Source organism: Mustela putorius, unplaced genomic scaffold (genome assembly GCF_011764305.1).
Source record: "Mustela putorius furo isolate JIRA1106 unplaced genomic scaffold, ASM1176430v1.1 tig00000407_pilon_pilon_pilon, whole genome shotgun sequence".
Lineage (NCBI taxonomy): Eukaryota > Metazoa > Chordata > Mammalia > Carnivora > Mustelidae > Mustela > Mustela putorius.
Window position 1 is genome coordinate 9,012,046 of NW_025421373.1, and position 13,001 is coordinate 9,025,046.

The window sequence follows — 13,001 nt, forward strand, 5'->3', positions numbered from 1 at the left end:
CACAGTTCCAATTATGAGCCTCCAGGAGAAGATTCAAAGGAGCCTGACTCGGGTTTGCTCAAGGTGAGAATGTTTGCCAAATACACTGTAAAATAATTACCTGGAAGGAAAAAATGACCAGCAAATAAGCTCATTACATATTCACCTCGCAAAACACCACAGAGATAGGGATCCCCCTGACTGTTAGCGTCGCCACCACTAACAACAAAAATGATCGTATGTTTTCTAGGTGTCAGGCCCTATACCGCGTCCGGGACTATCTGTTCTCGCCAGGGTAGACACACAATACAGCATTTGGAACTGGCAATTTGCAAATCAGTGACAAAACAGCTGTCATTAGAGACGATTTTCTGTAGACTTCCTTAAAAGACAAAGGGGAAGAAAAAGAATCGCCCTTCAAGCAAGACTCCTGCTTTTCTCGGCCCCTCTTCCAGGTGCTCGCCTCCACCACCACCGCGGAGTCCCGGCGCCTGCGTTCCGGCCGGGCTCACCCGCCGGCAGGGGGCAGGCCACGGTTCTCCGTCCTCCGCGCCGGGGCACTGGCGTCCCTCTCGCCCCAGGCTCAGGCCTGGATACGCTTCCTTAGCAACGGGTTGCCTGTGGCAACAGGAGGACGCGAGGCCCTCGGCCGGCTTTCCCGCGCGTTCCCACACCGGCTTACGGTAGAAGGCGCAGGCCGAACCATGTCCGAGATTCTGTGCCAGTGGCTCAACCAGGAGGTGAAGGTGTCCCAGACCGTGAGTGAGTGACACAGCCCGGGGAGAGCGGGCTAGGGACGAGCGGGGCGCAGAGCCCCGGAGCGCGGCGTGCGGATGGAAGGTGGCGGAAGGCGCGAGCCCCTGGGCAGTCCAGGCGCCTGCGGGGCCAGGCAGCGCCCCAGGCCCGTCCGGTGGCCCCAGTCACCTCAGCTTCTCCCATCCCCATCCTGCCGCTCCCGAGTTCCCCATCATCACCGTGGGCCCAACTCCGCAGTCTGTCTCCTCTGCTGTGCGGTTCTAAGCAATCGGAGGGCTTAGGGAGAGAAGCATTGGCCAGACTCCATAATCTAGCCCTGACATTATTCCCTTCACATCCTTAGAAGCAGGGTAGACTGGCAAGCCAATGAACTAGGAGGCCTTAAAGCCAGCTAGGGCACTACTAGATGTGTGTGCCCCTGGACAAGTGACAACACCTTCTCTGAGCGTGTTTCCTCCAACTAGAAAATAGATCCGATCACACTCTGCCTTGCTCCTACCGACCTCGTGGGAGCGGGGTGTGTGTCTGTGAAACGAGTTAACGCAGAATACGTTAACATTGCCCAGCTGTAACAGTCTTAGCTCAAAATTTACAAACATTAGCTATTTCCGACCACTCTTCACTCTTGGCCCAAGCCTTATTCACTAATGTGATTTTATTCCAGCCATGAAGTTGGCGTCCCAAGTTTCCAACTCCCACAACCACAGACGCAGTTGTACATGCTGGCAATTTCTATGGCAGCTGAGTAATTCCAGCAGAGCCCGCTCCTCCAGCTCAGCTCTTTTCTGTTGTTTCTTAAGCACTTCGTTTTCCAGCTGGTATGGTTTTTGCTCAAGGCAAGAGGTTTTCAGCTCAAATCATTTCAGTCTGTTTTCGCAGAAACACCCTTGCATAATGCCAAGTTGCTACCAGAGGGGCAATAGTGCCAACCGGACCTTCGGTCAACCGTGGAATTTGCTAGACCAGTAGTGTTTCTGAAGCGGCAAACTATTCCTTATCAGCATTAGGCTCCTTAATGTTGGAGGACCTCCAGTTGCGTTTTCCGAGGTGTAAACCCTAGCTTTTTCTTTGCCAAACCATACCCCACACACTCCCTGGGAACTGCAATATATTTTTTCACAGGATTCTAGAATCATCCCATTTTGTCACTGTTTCTCACCTAAAATATGATGCTGATCACAACACAATGTTTAGCACTTTTAAAAATTCCCTTTTTACCCTAGGAGCCAAGTGCGATATAATTCCCTTAAGTTACACTCCAAAGAAAAGCAGTTCCAGATTGCTGAGTTTAATATGGTTCATTTACTTGATTAGTAAAAACCACACCTTTTATTCAAGTCCCCAAGACTCTATTGCATATTGAAACACTTTTTGAGAAAAGTAAATAAAATTAATAGGAAACATAACAATAGTAGTATGCCACTGTAATTGTATTAGTTGTAATTATGATTGTAATCCATTTTTGGGATTTCGGTTTTGAGAGGAAGAGGAAGCATTACTTCTTTCTGTGGAAATTACAAGACTGGAGACATTTTAAGTAAGAATTTTAACAACATCAACTATGAATGAAAAAATCCTAATGCTTCTCTGAAGTTGTTAGCAGATATGGCTGCAATATTCTGCATCCCATTGATTAGGAATATGTATTTATTTCTTGACCCTAAATGCTAACTAGAATCTAAAGAGACAGTCCCCGATGTAACCAGATTCTGTATTGTAAAAGGCTTTCAGATTATAGGAAACACTCTCAGATGCGTTTGGAAAGAATAAGATAGAATTTGTGCACCTGAGGAAGCACACTGCTAGTTGTTGATTCTGGTCGTTGGAGAAGACATTTTATGGTATACAGTGAAAAGCTCAGAATGGTTTAGAGAAACTGTCATGAAAGAACTATACGCGGCAACGGCCTCTGGAGAAAGTAATATAACAATTTTCTCCATAAGGGTTGTGTTAAGAGTGAGGATTTGCAAACCAGACTGCCTGGGTTGAAATCACTTATCCACCACTCGCTTGCTGGTGACCTTGGGCAATTTATTTACCTCAATTTAATGATACTCAAAATAGGAGTAATAATAATAGCTCATTGAGTTGTGTCAAGATTAAATGAGATAATAAATGTAAAGCATTTAGAATGATGGTTGGGACATAATAAATACTAAATCTCCCTTTTTAGAAGCTATCATACTACAATCAAAACACCAGAATGTCAGGACATTTGAACAAGGATGTTTATTGCTACATGAATTGTAGGGACAAAATAAAAAAATGCAAAACAGTCTGAATATCCTTCAATAGAAGCATACTTGGATAAATGATGCTGTATTCATGCTATGGACTGTTATGCAATTATTAGAAAGGATGAGTTAGGACTATAACTTTTGACCTGCAAGATATTCATGTATTCCTGTCAAGTAAAAAATAAAAGTTTTAGCTTATTGTGATGAGCATAATCCCATTTTTGTGCCAATTAGGAAATATATATACACAGATACACAGACACACAGACACACACATGCACAGACACACAGACACACATTTATCTGTTTATATTAGCACAGAGAAATATATAGAGAGTCATATAATAGACTATTGATATATACATGAGTCTTCATATTATCTGTTTTTGTAAGCATAGAGAAAAGTGTGGAAGGATATAAACTAGTATATTGATAGCAGTTACCTCTGGGAAAGGAGAAGATTGCTGACTTTTCTTTATATATTGGCATTACTTGGCTTGTTGCTTGTATTGCCCTCCTATTTTGGGAGGAAAATTCAACATAGAATTATAAATAGAAAATCAAAAAAAGACCAAACTTCACATGATCAATTAGGAGAAAAAGATGTTTGCCATCTTTTAACTGAAATTAGTAAGCATCTTCTAATATAGTATTAGGGAGGATTACATAAGAATTACTTTCTTAAATGAATTTTGTAGATAAAAAATAACAAAAATAATAAATAAAAAATATTATTAGACACTTAGGCACTTATACCAGACCCTATGCTAAGCCCTTTACATAGGTTTTTGTTTGTTTGTTTGTTTTGGAATTCTAAAAGAAGGCCCTGAGAGGCACTCTCCTAGCTGTGTGAAGTTGGGTGAAAGAGCTGAGATGCTTGATTATATGTTCAGGGTCACAAGCCTCGTGGATCCTAGAGCTAGAAGCTGAAGGTAGATCTTTGACTTGTGCTCTTAGGCACTGTATTGCATATCGCAATTTACAGTAAGGGAATATATTTTTTAAAACCTCAATTCTCTCAAGTGTATTCATTTGAGCTCCTTTCTAAGGATTCCTGTTCAGTTTGGAGTTATAAGAAGTACACAGATTCAACTACCCAGGCGTGTTTTAACTACGCACGGTATAACCTAATTCCTAGATGGCTAAATGGCAAAGGTGGATTTATTAGTGTTTAGAAGCGGTTCAGTCTATATGTTGCTTGCTAGGACAGAGAAAACAATGAGAATGCCAAGTGACTGCATTTACATAATCTTGACAAGGCTGGATAAATGGTTCAGTCATTGACAAGGCAACTAACGCTGATTGATTTCTGCATTATTCTGAAGGGTAGAAGTCAATTTGAATAAAACATACTGTATTGAATTTCCTGTTGCCTGGACTACCTGGAGTATCAGCAGTAAAGAAAATAAATTCCAATGATCCTCAACTGAGGATTGTCTCCCTCCACTTAATGAGGTTTCTGGGAGTCACCAGGGACTTGCTTACTCTCAGCATATGAAGGTTCAAAGCTTTGTTCCCAAAGCTAAGGATCTCCAGCGAGTTTAATTCAACTAGACCCTTTCTCCTAGAGAATTATGCTTAGATGCATATGTTAATAAGATGTCTTGGAATACAAAAATTTGCTCAACACAAAATTACATCTGAAATCCAAGCAGTTGTTTTCAAGCAGTTGTTTCTATAATGAAAAGAAAAGTAACATAGAGTAATGTTACTAAAAGATTTGCTGCAAAATTCTTTAGAACTCTCAATTATTTTCAATAATAAACACTGCCTCTGTTTTTCAAAACTCTTATGAATTCACTGTATGAAGAAACTAGCAATGGCATGTCATAAATGAACATTCTCCATAAATGAGGAGAAATATTTGAATTCTATGTATTGTACAGATCAAATCTTTTGTAAACATGAGTATATAGGGATATATATGGATTCTAGGTGTGGTTATACTGAAAATTGTGAATGCCTTATTATGTATATTTTAATTGTTTCAATAATCTTAAACATTGTTATCAATAGTAGCAGAGATGTAATAAAGAGAAAATTGATTTAGGACAATTAAGTTTTTCTAATTATCAATTTTGTAGCATCTGAGATATAAATAATTATTTTTAGGTCCCGATTTTATGCCCCGAGAAGTAAGCATAATAGTGGTTCTAGTTCCAGTTATGGAATGAATGAGTCATGGGAATGAAGGGTACCGCATAGGGAAAATGGTCAATGGTAGTTAACAGTGTTGTGTGGTGACAGATGGTTAACTATACTTGGGGTGAGTACAGGATAAGGTATAGAGTTGTCAGATCATTATATTGTGGACCTGAAATTAATGTAACATTGTATGTCAACTGTGCTTCAATTGAAAAATGGAAAAAAATGGTCTATATTTGGAAGTATATCAAGTGGGATTGGAAATGGAATACACCTACCACAGTGCCTAACATCTATACTCGATCTAGATACTCAATGAATATTATTTCAACTTTTCTTTTGTCTCTCACTTTATTTAGGATAATGCCTACTATCATGCCTGTCCTATAATAGGTGTTTAGTAACTAATTGTTCATTACATGAGAGTGTACCAGTGAGGCAAAAGTAAAGTATTATTTTAGACTGAAACTTAGGGATTTGTTCATCTTGAGAAGGTCACCCTGGGTACCTTGATCCTCATCTTTGCGATTTCAGAGGTTCTGTTTTATAACTTTAAACAGTTTTTTAGGAACTGTTTCATATTAGCTGAGATTACATCTTGATTTTAGAAATCAGGGTACCCATTTATTCTGAGGAAGAAAAAGCAAAATAACTTATACTGGCAATTGTATGTGATGCATCATTTTGATGGGCTGATATGCTCAGAAAAAGATCAAATTTATAACTCTGATTTCTCATTGAGAAACTAGATGTAACCAAAAGAACCTTCAAATCAACCAATATTTCATATGTTTTATTTCTGGGCTCTAGAGAGAGTTTATCTATGTAGCTGTGATAGGTTCAATTAGATTAGAGTCAGATTCCCTTCTCTTCCTCCTCTTCCATTAGTACATGGGTCGACATATTGCTCAATGATATTTTCCAGTGCTGCTACAAATACAAAAATTTCTGAAGTTACGATATGTATGTATTCTTCTTTTCTTATAGCAAATCTCTATTCTTAATAAGGTTAATTAATATATCCCAAGATTATTGTCTATCTGATGTGGAAAAATTTAAATGGGTAAATTGTGAGCTTTAGAAAATAATCTATACTCCTTTTTAATTTTGTTTTATAAGTGGGTTTCCATTGGTGGCTAATTTTATCCTTTTATATTAAATCTTAGTAGTTTTTTAGAAAGTCATATTTTCTATTTGTACCAAATTTTAGGGACATTCTTTATTTGGGCCCCCTTGTGCACTAATTATACTTTGTTGATTAGGTCGTATGTCCAGACCTTTCAGAAGCATCACATTTTATTTTGAGAAACACAACAGAGATGTTAAAGTATCCTATGGAATATTTTTTTGTAAATAATATTTTATGATGTGTTGTGGTGACCTTTTATTGGCCTGTGACCTTACCGTATCCTAGACTCGTAACTTTAGATAGGGAAAAGAATCTTAGACATATAATTTTTCTTTGGCACATGAGGTAATTAAATCAGATGTGTTTCGATATTTGTTTAGGATTTTATAGCTAGATAGTGGCAAATTACCAGTAGATTCTGGGTCTGCTCACTTTTACTTCATTCCTTGTTTAAACTGGTGTCATTAAACCACACATTTTCCTCCCTCAGAGTCCTTAGGAAATACATTGTTTCTCATAATACAACAGATTTTGGTATTTTCTGGCCAGCTCAACAGCATTTTCCTTGATAAAAATTTGGCTTCCATTGACTAGAAACTGAGACACCAGATCTGATACCTGAAGGCTGTTGTATAAATCAATGTCAAAATTTTTAAGATATGAAGTCCCAAGAAAAGAATGCCACCCAATGTTTTAACCATCAAAGACAGAATGATACAGAGATTTTGTTTCAGATAGTACATCTTAAGAATTATGATAATATCTTCTAAGGAGAGGGTTGATCAGCCTATTGTTACACTGGAGGAAAATAAATTGCCAATGTCCTGCAGCCAGAGACCACAGGACAACCTATATTGAACAAATTGGGTTTATTGACTCGTGACCAACAAGAGAAAACATATATCATGGGAAGTTGTGGGTCATTCAGTAAAAAGGGTGTTAGAAAGGACTTAAAATATCTGGGTTTGGGGCACCTGGGTGGCTCCGTGGGTTAAAGCCTCTGCCTTCCGCTCACGTCATGATCCCAGGGTCCTGGGATCGAGCCCCGCATCGGGCTCTCTGCTCAGCAGGGAGCCTGCTTCCTTTCCTCTCTCTCTGCCTGCCTCTCTGCCTACTTGTGATCTCTGTCTGCCAAATAAATAAATAAAATATTTTTTAAAACATCTGGGTTTGTGTTAGGTATTTTTTGAGGAGGGTTCAAGGAACCAGCACTTTCCCCTGAATTGGACCATGCCAAGAAGCATAGGCAACTCTATGGGTATCTTAATAGGTCTTATCTAGGAATTGGAGAGAATAAAGTAAGACAAAGCCATGATTAGTAAAAAAGCAGCAAATACTCATACTGGTCACAGTAGGGGCATTTTTGGTCATTTTTGTGTTTGGGACAATACTGTTTGGTCTGAATACAGATATGATTACAAAGGAATTTTGTTTTTGTCTTGATCTATCAGGGTCACAGCGTGGCCTTGTCTGGGGTTGGTATGCTATGAAATTGATTATATTCAGCAGGAGAATGCCAAGGCCTAGCTCTGAGGGCCAGGCCAGCTCCTAGGAAACAACAAGGCCTGTTGGGGCCAGGTCAATGCCAAGCTACCAGCAGCTGCTTTTCTCTCTCTCAAATGGAAGTAAATGTCTTTGGCTTTTCAAATGTGGTTGATAATGCAGACTAGATTTTTGCTTTTCTAGGAAAGGACGAGTGAAGATTGCTAAGCATAGAATGTATAGGTCTATAGGCCTTTATTTACAATTCCAAAATTCAAGTATCTTTTTATTCATTTGGTAGCAAAACTTAACCAGAAATGCTGTCATGCTATGTTTAGTCTTCATTCCTCCCACTGAAATGTTTTGCTGTAGGAATCAACTGAATCAACTGTGTTTGATTACACATGCTTCTGGTGGGAATGATATACCTTATCAGGACCTAAGGAAGGGGCCTATGTATGACGTTAAAGACAATATCAAATATTTGCCCTCTGAGTATTGAGTTACTTTTTAAATAAGGATGCTTGTACTATTGTCACTGAGCTTAGGGATTGTGTAATTATGACATGTTATCTTAATTTGAAAAACACTGATAATAAAAATTGTGACTGAGCACTTAACTATATGCCAGGAATTATGCTAAGCATTTACATGCAATATCTCCTTAAATTCTCAAACCAACACTTAGGAGGTATAACGCATCACTTTCTCTCTTTCAAAGACAAGAAACCAAGACTTTTGTAATTGCACCAAATCCAGCAGCTTGCAAATGAACAAGGAGTCAAACCCAGAGAATCTTACTCCAAAACCTTTGCTTTCCTCCTTACCTTTTTGGAATCCAAAAGGCTCATCCCCTTTGTGAGCTTTCCCCAGCTGGCTCAGGGTCATTTTGGTGGGAAGCACATGAACCATTTCATTTGTTGTATCCTGCCTCATATAGAGCTTCCAGAAAGGCCCACATCAAAGATTTCAGCAAAAGAAGACCATTGTGATAGGGATCAGGCGTCCAGCAGGGAAAATTGGAGGCAGGATTGAGTTGTTGCTGAATGACCTGGTCCCAGGTGTAAATGACTTCAGAGCTCAGTATGAAGAATATCACTGAGCTCCCATGGTTTATTTATTTTTCAGATTATTCATTGATCTTGTCCTAGAGTCAAACCTGACTCCTTTTTCCCAGGAAATTCCAGTTGTTAGTGCAAATGAACTTATAGAGGGGGCCATTGCGGAATTAGTCATGGTAGCCAGGAACATTTACTGGGAAGAAAAATATAACAAACCAAAGGGCAAAAATAAACTTTCCTTTGCTTTTTTCTTTTTCTCCTTGTTGTTTCTTTCCCACACCCCTCCCCTTTTCTCTTCTTCTTCCCCCCTCTCTCTCTGGCTTCCTTTCTGTCTTCTCATACTTTTTATTCCGTATATTCCTAGGTAATATATGTTCTCTTCATCAACTTCTTTCCTGTCTTATTCCAGCAGGTTGTCATCTTTTCCTCTTATTTTTTTTTCTACGTTTTCCCATTTGTTCTCATTCTTCATTCACCATCCTCCTTTCTGCTTATGTAGTACCTGGTAATTCTGAAGTGACCTATGCATGCAGAAGTTTCTGTACTTGTTTATTTGTAGGAAACTATTTTTTAAAATAATTTTTTTATTTTTTATCAAGATATAAGTTTCTGTACTTGTTTATTTGTAGGAAACTATTCTTTTATAAATTTTCTATTTTTTTATAAACATATAATGTAGGTCTGTGAATCGCCAGCTTTACACACTTCACAGCACTCACCACAGCATGCGCCCCAATGTCCATAACCCCACCACCTTCTCCCGACCCCACTCCCCCCAGCAACCCTCAGTTTGTTCTGTGAGATTAAGAGTCTCTTATGGTTTGTCTCCCTCCCGATCCCATCTTGTTTCATTGATTCTTTTCCTACCCCACCCCAAATCCCCACGTTGCATCACCACCTCCTCTTATCAGGGAGATCATATGATAGTTGTCTTTCTCCGATTGACTTATTTCACTAAGCATATTTGCTGATTTCATATACCCTCTTGTTCTATCCATGTCATGGCAAATGGCAAGATTTCATTTCTTTTGATGAATGCATAGTATTCCACTGTATGTATGTATGCGTGTGTGTGTGTGTGTGTGTGTGTGTGTGTGTGTATCTCACATCTTCTTTATCCATTCATCTATTGATGGACATCTAGATTCTTTCCATAGTTTGGCTATTGTGGACCTTGCTGCTATAAACATTCGGGTGCACGTGCCCCTTCGGATCACTACGTTTGTATCTTTAGGGTAAATACCCAGTAGTGCAATTGCTGGGTCATAGGGTAGCTCTATTTTCAACTTTTTGAGGAACCTCCATGCTGTTTTCCAGAGTGTTTCCACCAGCTTGCATTCCGACCAACAGTGTAGGAGGGTTCCCCTTTCTCTGCATCCTCGCCAGCATCTGTCATTTCCTGACTTGTTAATTTTAGCCATTCTGACTGGTATGAGCTGGTATCTCATTGTGGCTGGATTTGTATTTCCCTGATGCTGAGTGATGTGGAGCACTTTCTCATGTGTCTGTTGGCCATCTGGATGTCTTCTTTGCAGAAATGTCTGTGCATATCCTCTGCCCATTTCTTGATTGGATTATTTGTTCTTTGGGTGTTGAGTTTGCTAAGCTATTTATAGATTTTGGATACTAGCCCTTTATCTGATATGTAGTTTGCAAATATCTTCTCCCATTCTGTCAGTTGCCTTTTGGTTTTGTGAACTGTTTCCTTTGCTGTACAAAAGCTTTCGATCTTAATGAAATCCCAATAGTTCATTTTTGTCCTTGCTTCTCATGCCTTTGGCGATGTTCCTAGGACAAAGTTGCTGCAGCTGAGGTTGAAGAGGTTGCTGCCTGTGTTCTCCTCAAGGATTTTGATGGATTCCTTTCTCACATTGAGGTCCTTCATCCATTTTGAGTCTATTTTCATGTGTGGTGTAAGGAAATGGTCCAATTTCATTTTTCTGCATGTGGCTGTCCAATTTTCCCAACACCATTTGTTGAAGAGACTGTCTTTTTTCCATTGGACGTTCCTTCCTGCTTTGTCGAAAATTAGTTGACCATAGAGTTGAGAGTCTATTTCTGGGCTCTCTATTCTGTTCCATTGATCTATGTGTCTGTTTTTGTGCCAGTACTATGCTGTCTTGATGTTGACAGCTTTGTAATAAGGCTTGAAGTCTGGAATTGTGATGCCACCAACTTTGGCTATCTTTTTCAATATTCTTTTGGCTATTTGAAGTCTTTTCTGGTTTCATATAAATTTTAGGATTATTTGTTCCATTTCTTTGAAAAAATGGATAGGATTTTGATAGGGATTGCATTAAATGTTTAGATTGCTTTAGGTAGCATAGACATTTTCACAATATTTGTTCTTCCAACCCAGGAACATGGAGCATTTTTCCATTTCTTTGTGTCTTCCTCAATTTCTTTCATGAGTACTTTATAATTTTCTGAGTATAGATTCTTTGCCTCTTTGGTTAGGTTTATTCCTAAGTATCTTATGGTTTGGGGTGCAATTGTAATTGGGATGGACTCCTTAATTTCTCTTTCTTCTGTCTTGTTGTTGGTGTAAAGAAATGCAATGGATTTCTGTGCATTGATTTTTATATCCTGACACTTTACTGAATTCCTGTACAAGTTCTAGCAGTTTCAGAGTGGAGTCTTTTGAGTTTTCCACATATAGTATCATATCATCTGCAAAGAGTGATAGTTTGCAGTGTGATAGTGGTCTTTGCTAATTTGGATGCCTTAAGTTTCCTTTTGTTGTCTAATTGCTGAGGCTAGGACTTCTAGTACTATGTTGAATAGCAGTGGTGATAATGGACATCCCTGCCATGTTCCTGACCTTAGCGGAAAAGCTTTCAGTTTTTCTCCATTGAGAATGATATTTGTGGTGGGTTTTTCATAGATGGCTTTGATAATATTGAGGTATGTCCCTTCTATCCCTATACTTTGAAGAGTTTTGATCAGGAAGGAATGCTGTACTTTGTAAAATGGTTTTTCAGCATCTATTGAGGGTATCATATGGTTCTTTTTCTTTCTTTTATTAATGTATTGTATGACATTGATTGATTTGTGGATGTTGAACCAACCTTGCAGCCCTGGAATAAATCCCACTTGGTCATGGTGAATAATCCTTTTAATGTACTGTTGAATCCTATTGGCTAGTATTTTGGTGAGAATTTTCACATCTGTCTCATCAAGGATATTGGCCTGTAATTCTCCCTCTCTCTTTTTTTTTTTTTTTTAAGATTTTATTTATTCATTTGACAGACAGAGATCACAAGTAAGCAGAGAGGCAGGCAGAGAGAGAGGGAGGAAAGCAGGCTCCCTGCTGAGCAGAGAGCCCGATATGGGGCTCAATCCCAGGACCCTGAGATCATGACGTGAGCGGAAGGCAGAGGCTTAACCCACTGAGCCACCCAGGCACCCCTGTAATTCTCTCTTTTGATGGGATCCTTGTCTAGTTTTGGGATCAAGGTGATGCTGGCCTCATAAAATCCCATAAATTTGGAAGTTTTCCTTCCATTTCTATTTTTTGGAACAGTTTCAGGAGAATAGGAATTAATTGTTCTTTAAATGTTTGGTATAATTCCCCTGGGAAGCCATCGAGCCCTGGGCTTTTGTTTGTTTGGAGATTTTTGATGACTATTTCAATCTCCTTACTGGCTATGGGTCTGTTCAGGTTTTCTATTTCTTCCTGGTTCAGTTGTGGTAGTTTATATGTCTCTAGGTATGCATCCATTTCTTCCAGATTGTCAAATTTGTTGGCATATAGTGGCTCATAGTATGTTCTTATAATTTTTTGTATTTCTTTGGTATTTCTTTAGTATGTTCTTATAATTGTATTTCTTTGGTATTTCTTTGGTATGTGATCTCTCCTCTTTCATTCATGATTTTATGTATTTGGGTCCTTTCTCTTTTCTTTTTGATAAGTCTGGCCAGGGGTTTATCTATCTTATTAATTCTTTCAAAGAACCAGCTCCTAGTTTTGTTGATTTGTTCTATTTTTTTTCTTTTGTTTGTTTCTATTTCATTGATTTCTGCTCTGATCTTTATTATTTCTCTTCTCCTGCTGGGTTTAGGCTTTCTTTGTAGTTCTTTCTCCAGCTTCTTTAGGTGTAGGGTTAGGTTGTGTTATTTGAGACCTTTCTTGTTTCTTGAGAAAGGCTTGTATCACTATGTATTTTCCTCTCAGGATTGCCTTTGCCGTGTCCCACAGATTTTGAACCATTG

The 13,001-nt window shown here is 39.0% G+C and overlaps 1 protein-coding gene across 1 annotated transcript in view; it reads left to right on the forward strand.

The window, feature by feature from the left end:
* The first annotated feature begins 605 nt into the window (after positions 1–605).
* Positions 606–13,001, forward strand: part of SPEF2 (sperm flagellar 2) — a 171,590-nt gene continuing 159,194 nt past the window's right edge. The window contains exon 1 of the mRNA XM_013051945.2: positions 606–741. Coding sequence (XP_012907399.1) covers positions 684–741 — 58 coding nt within the window. The 5' untranslated portion in view covers positions 606–683. The remainder of the gene's footprint in view (positions 742–13,001) is intronic.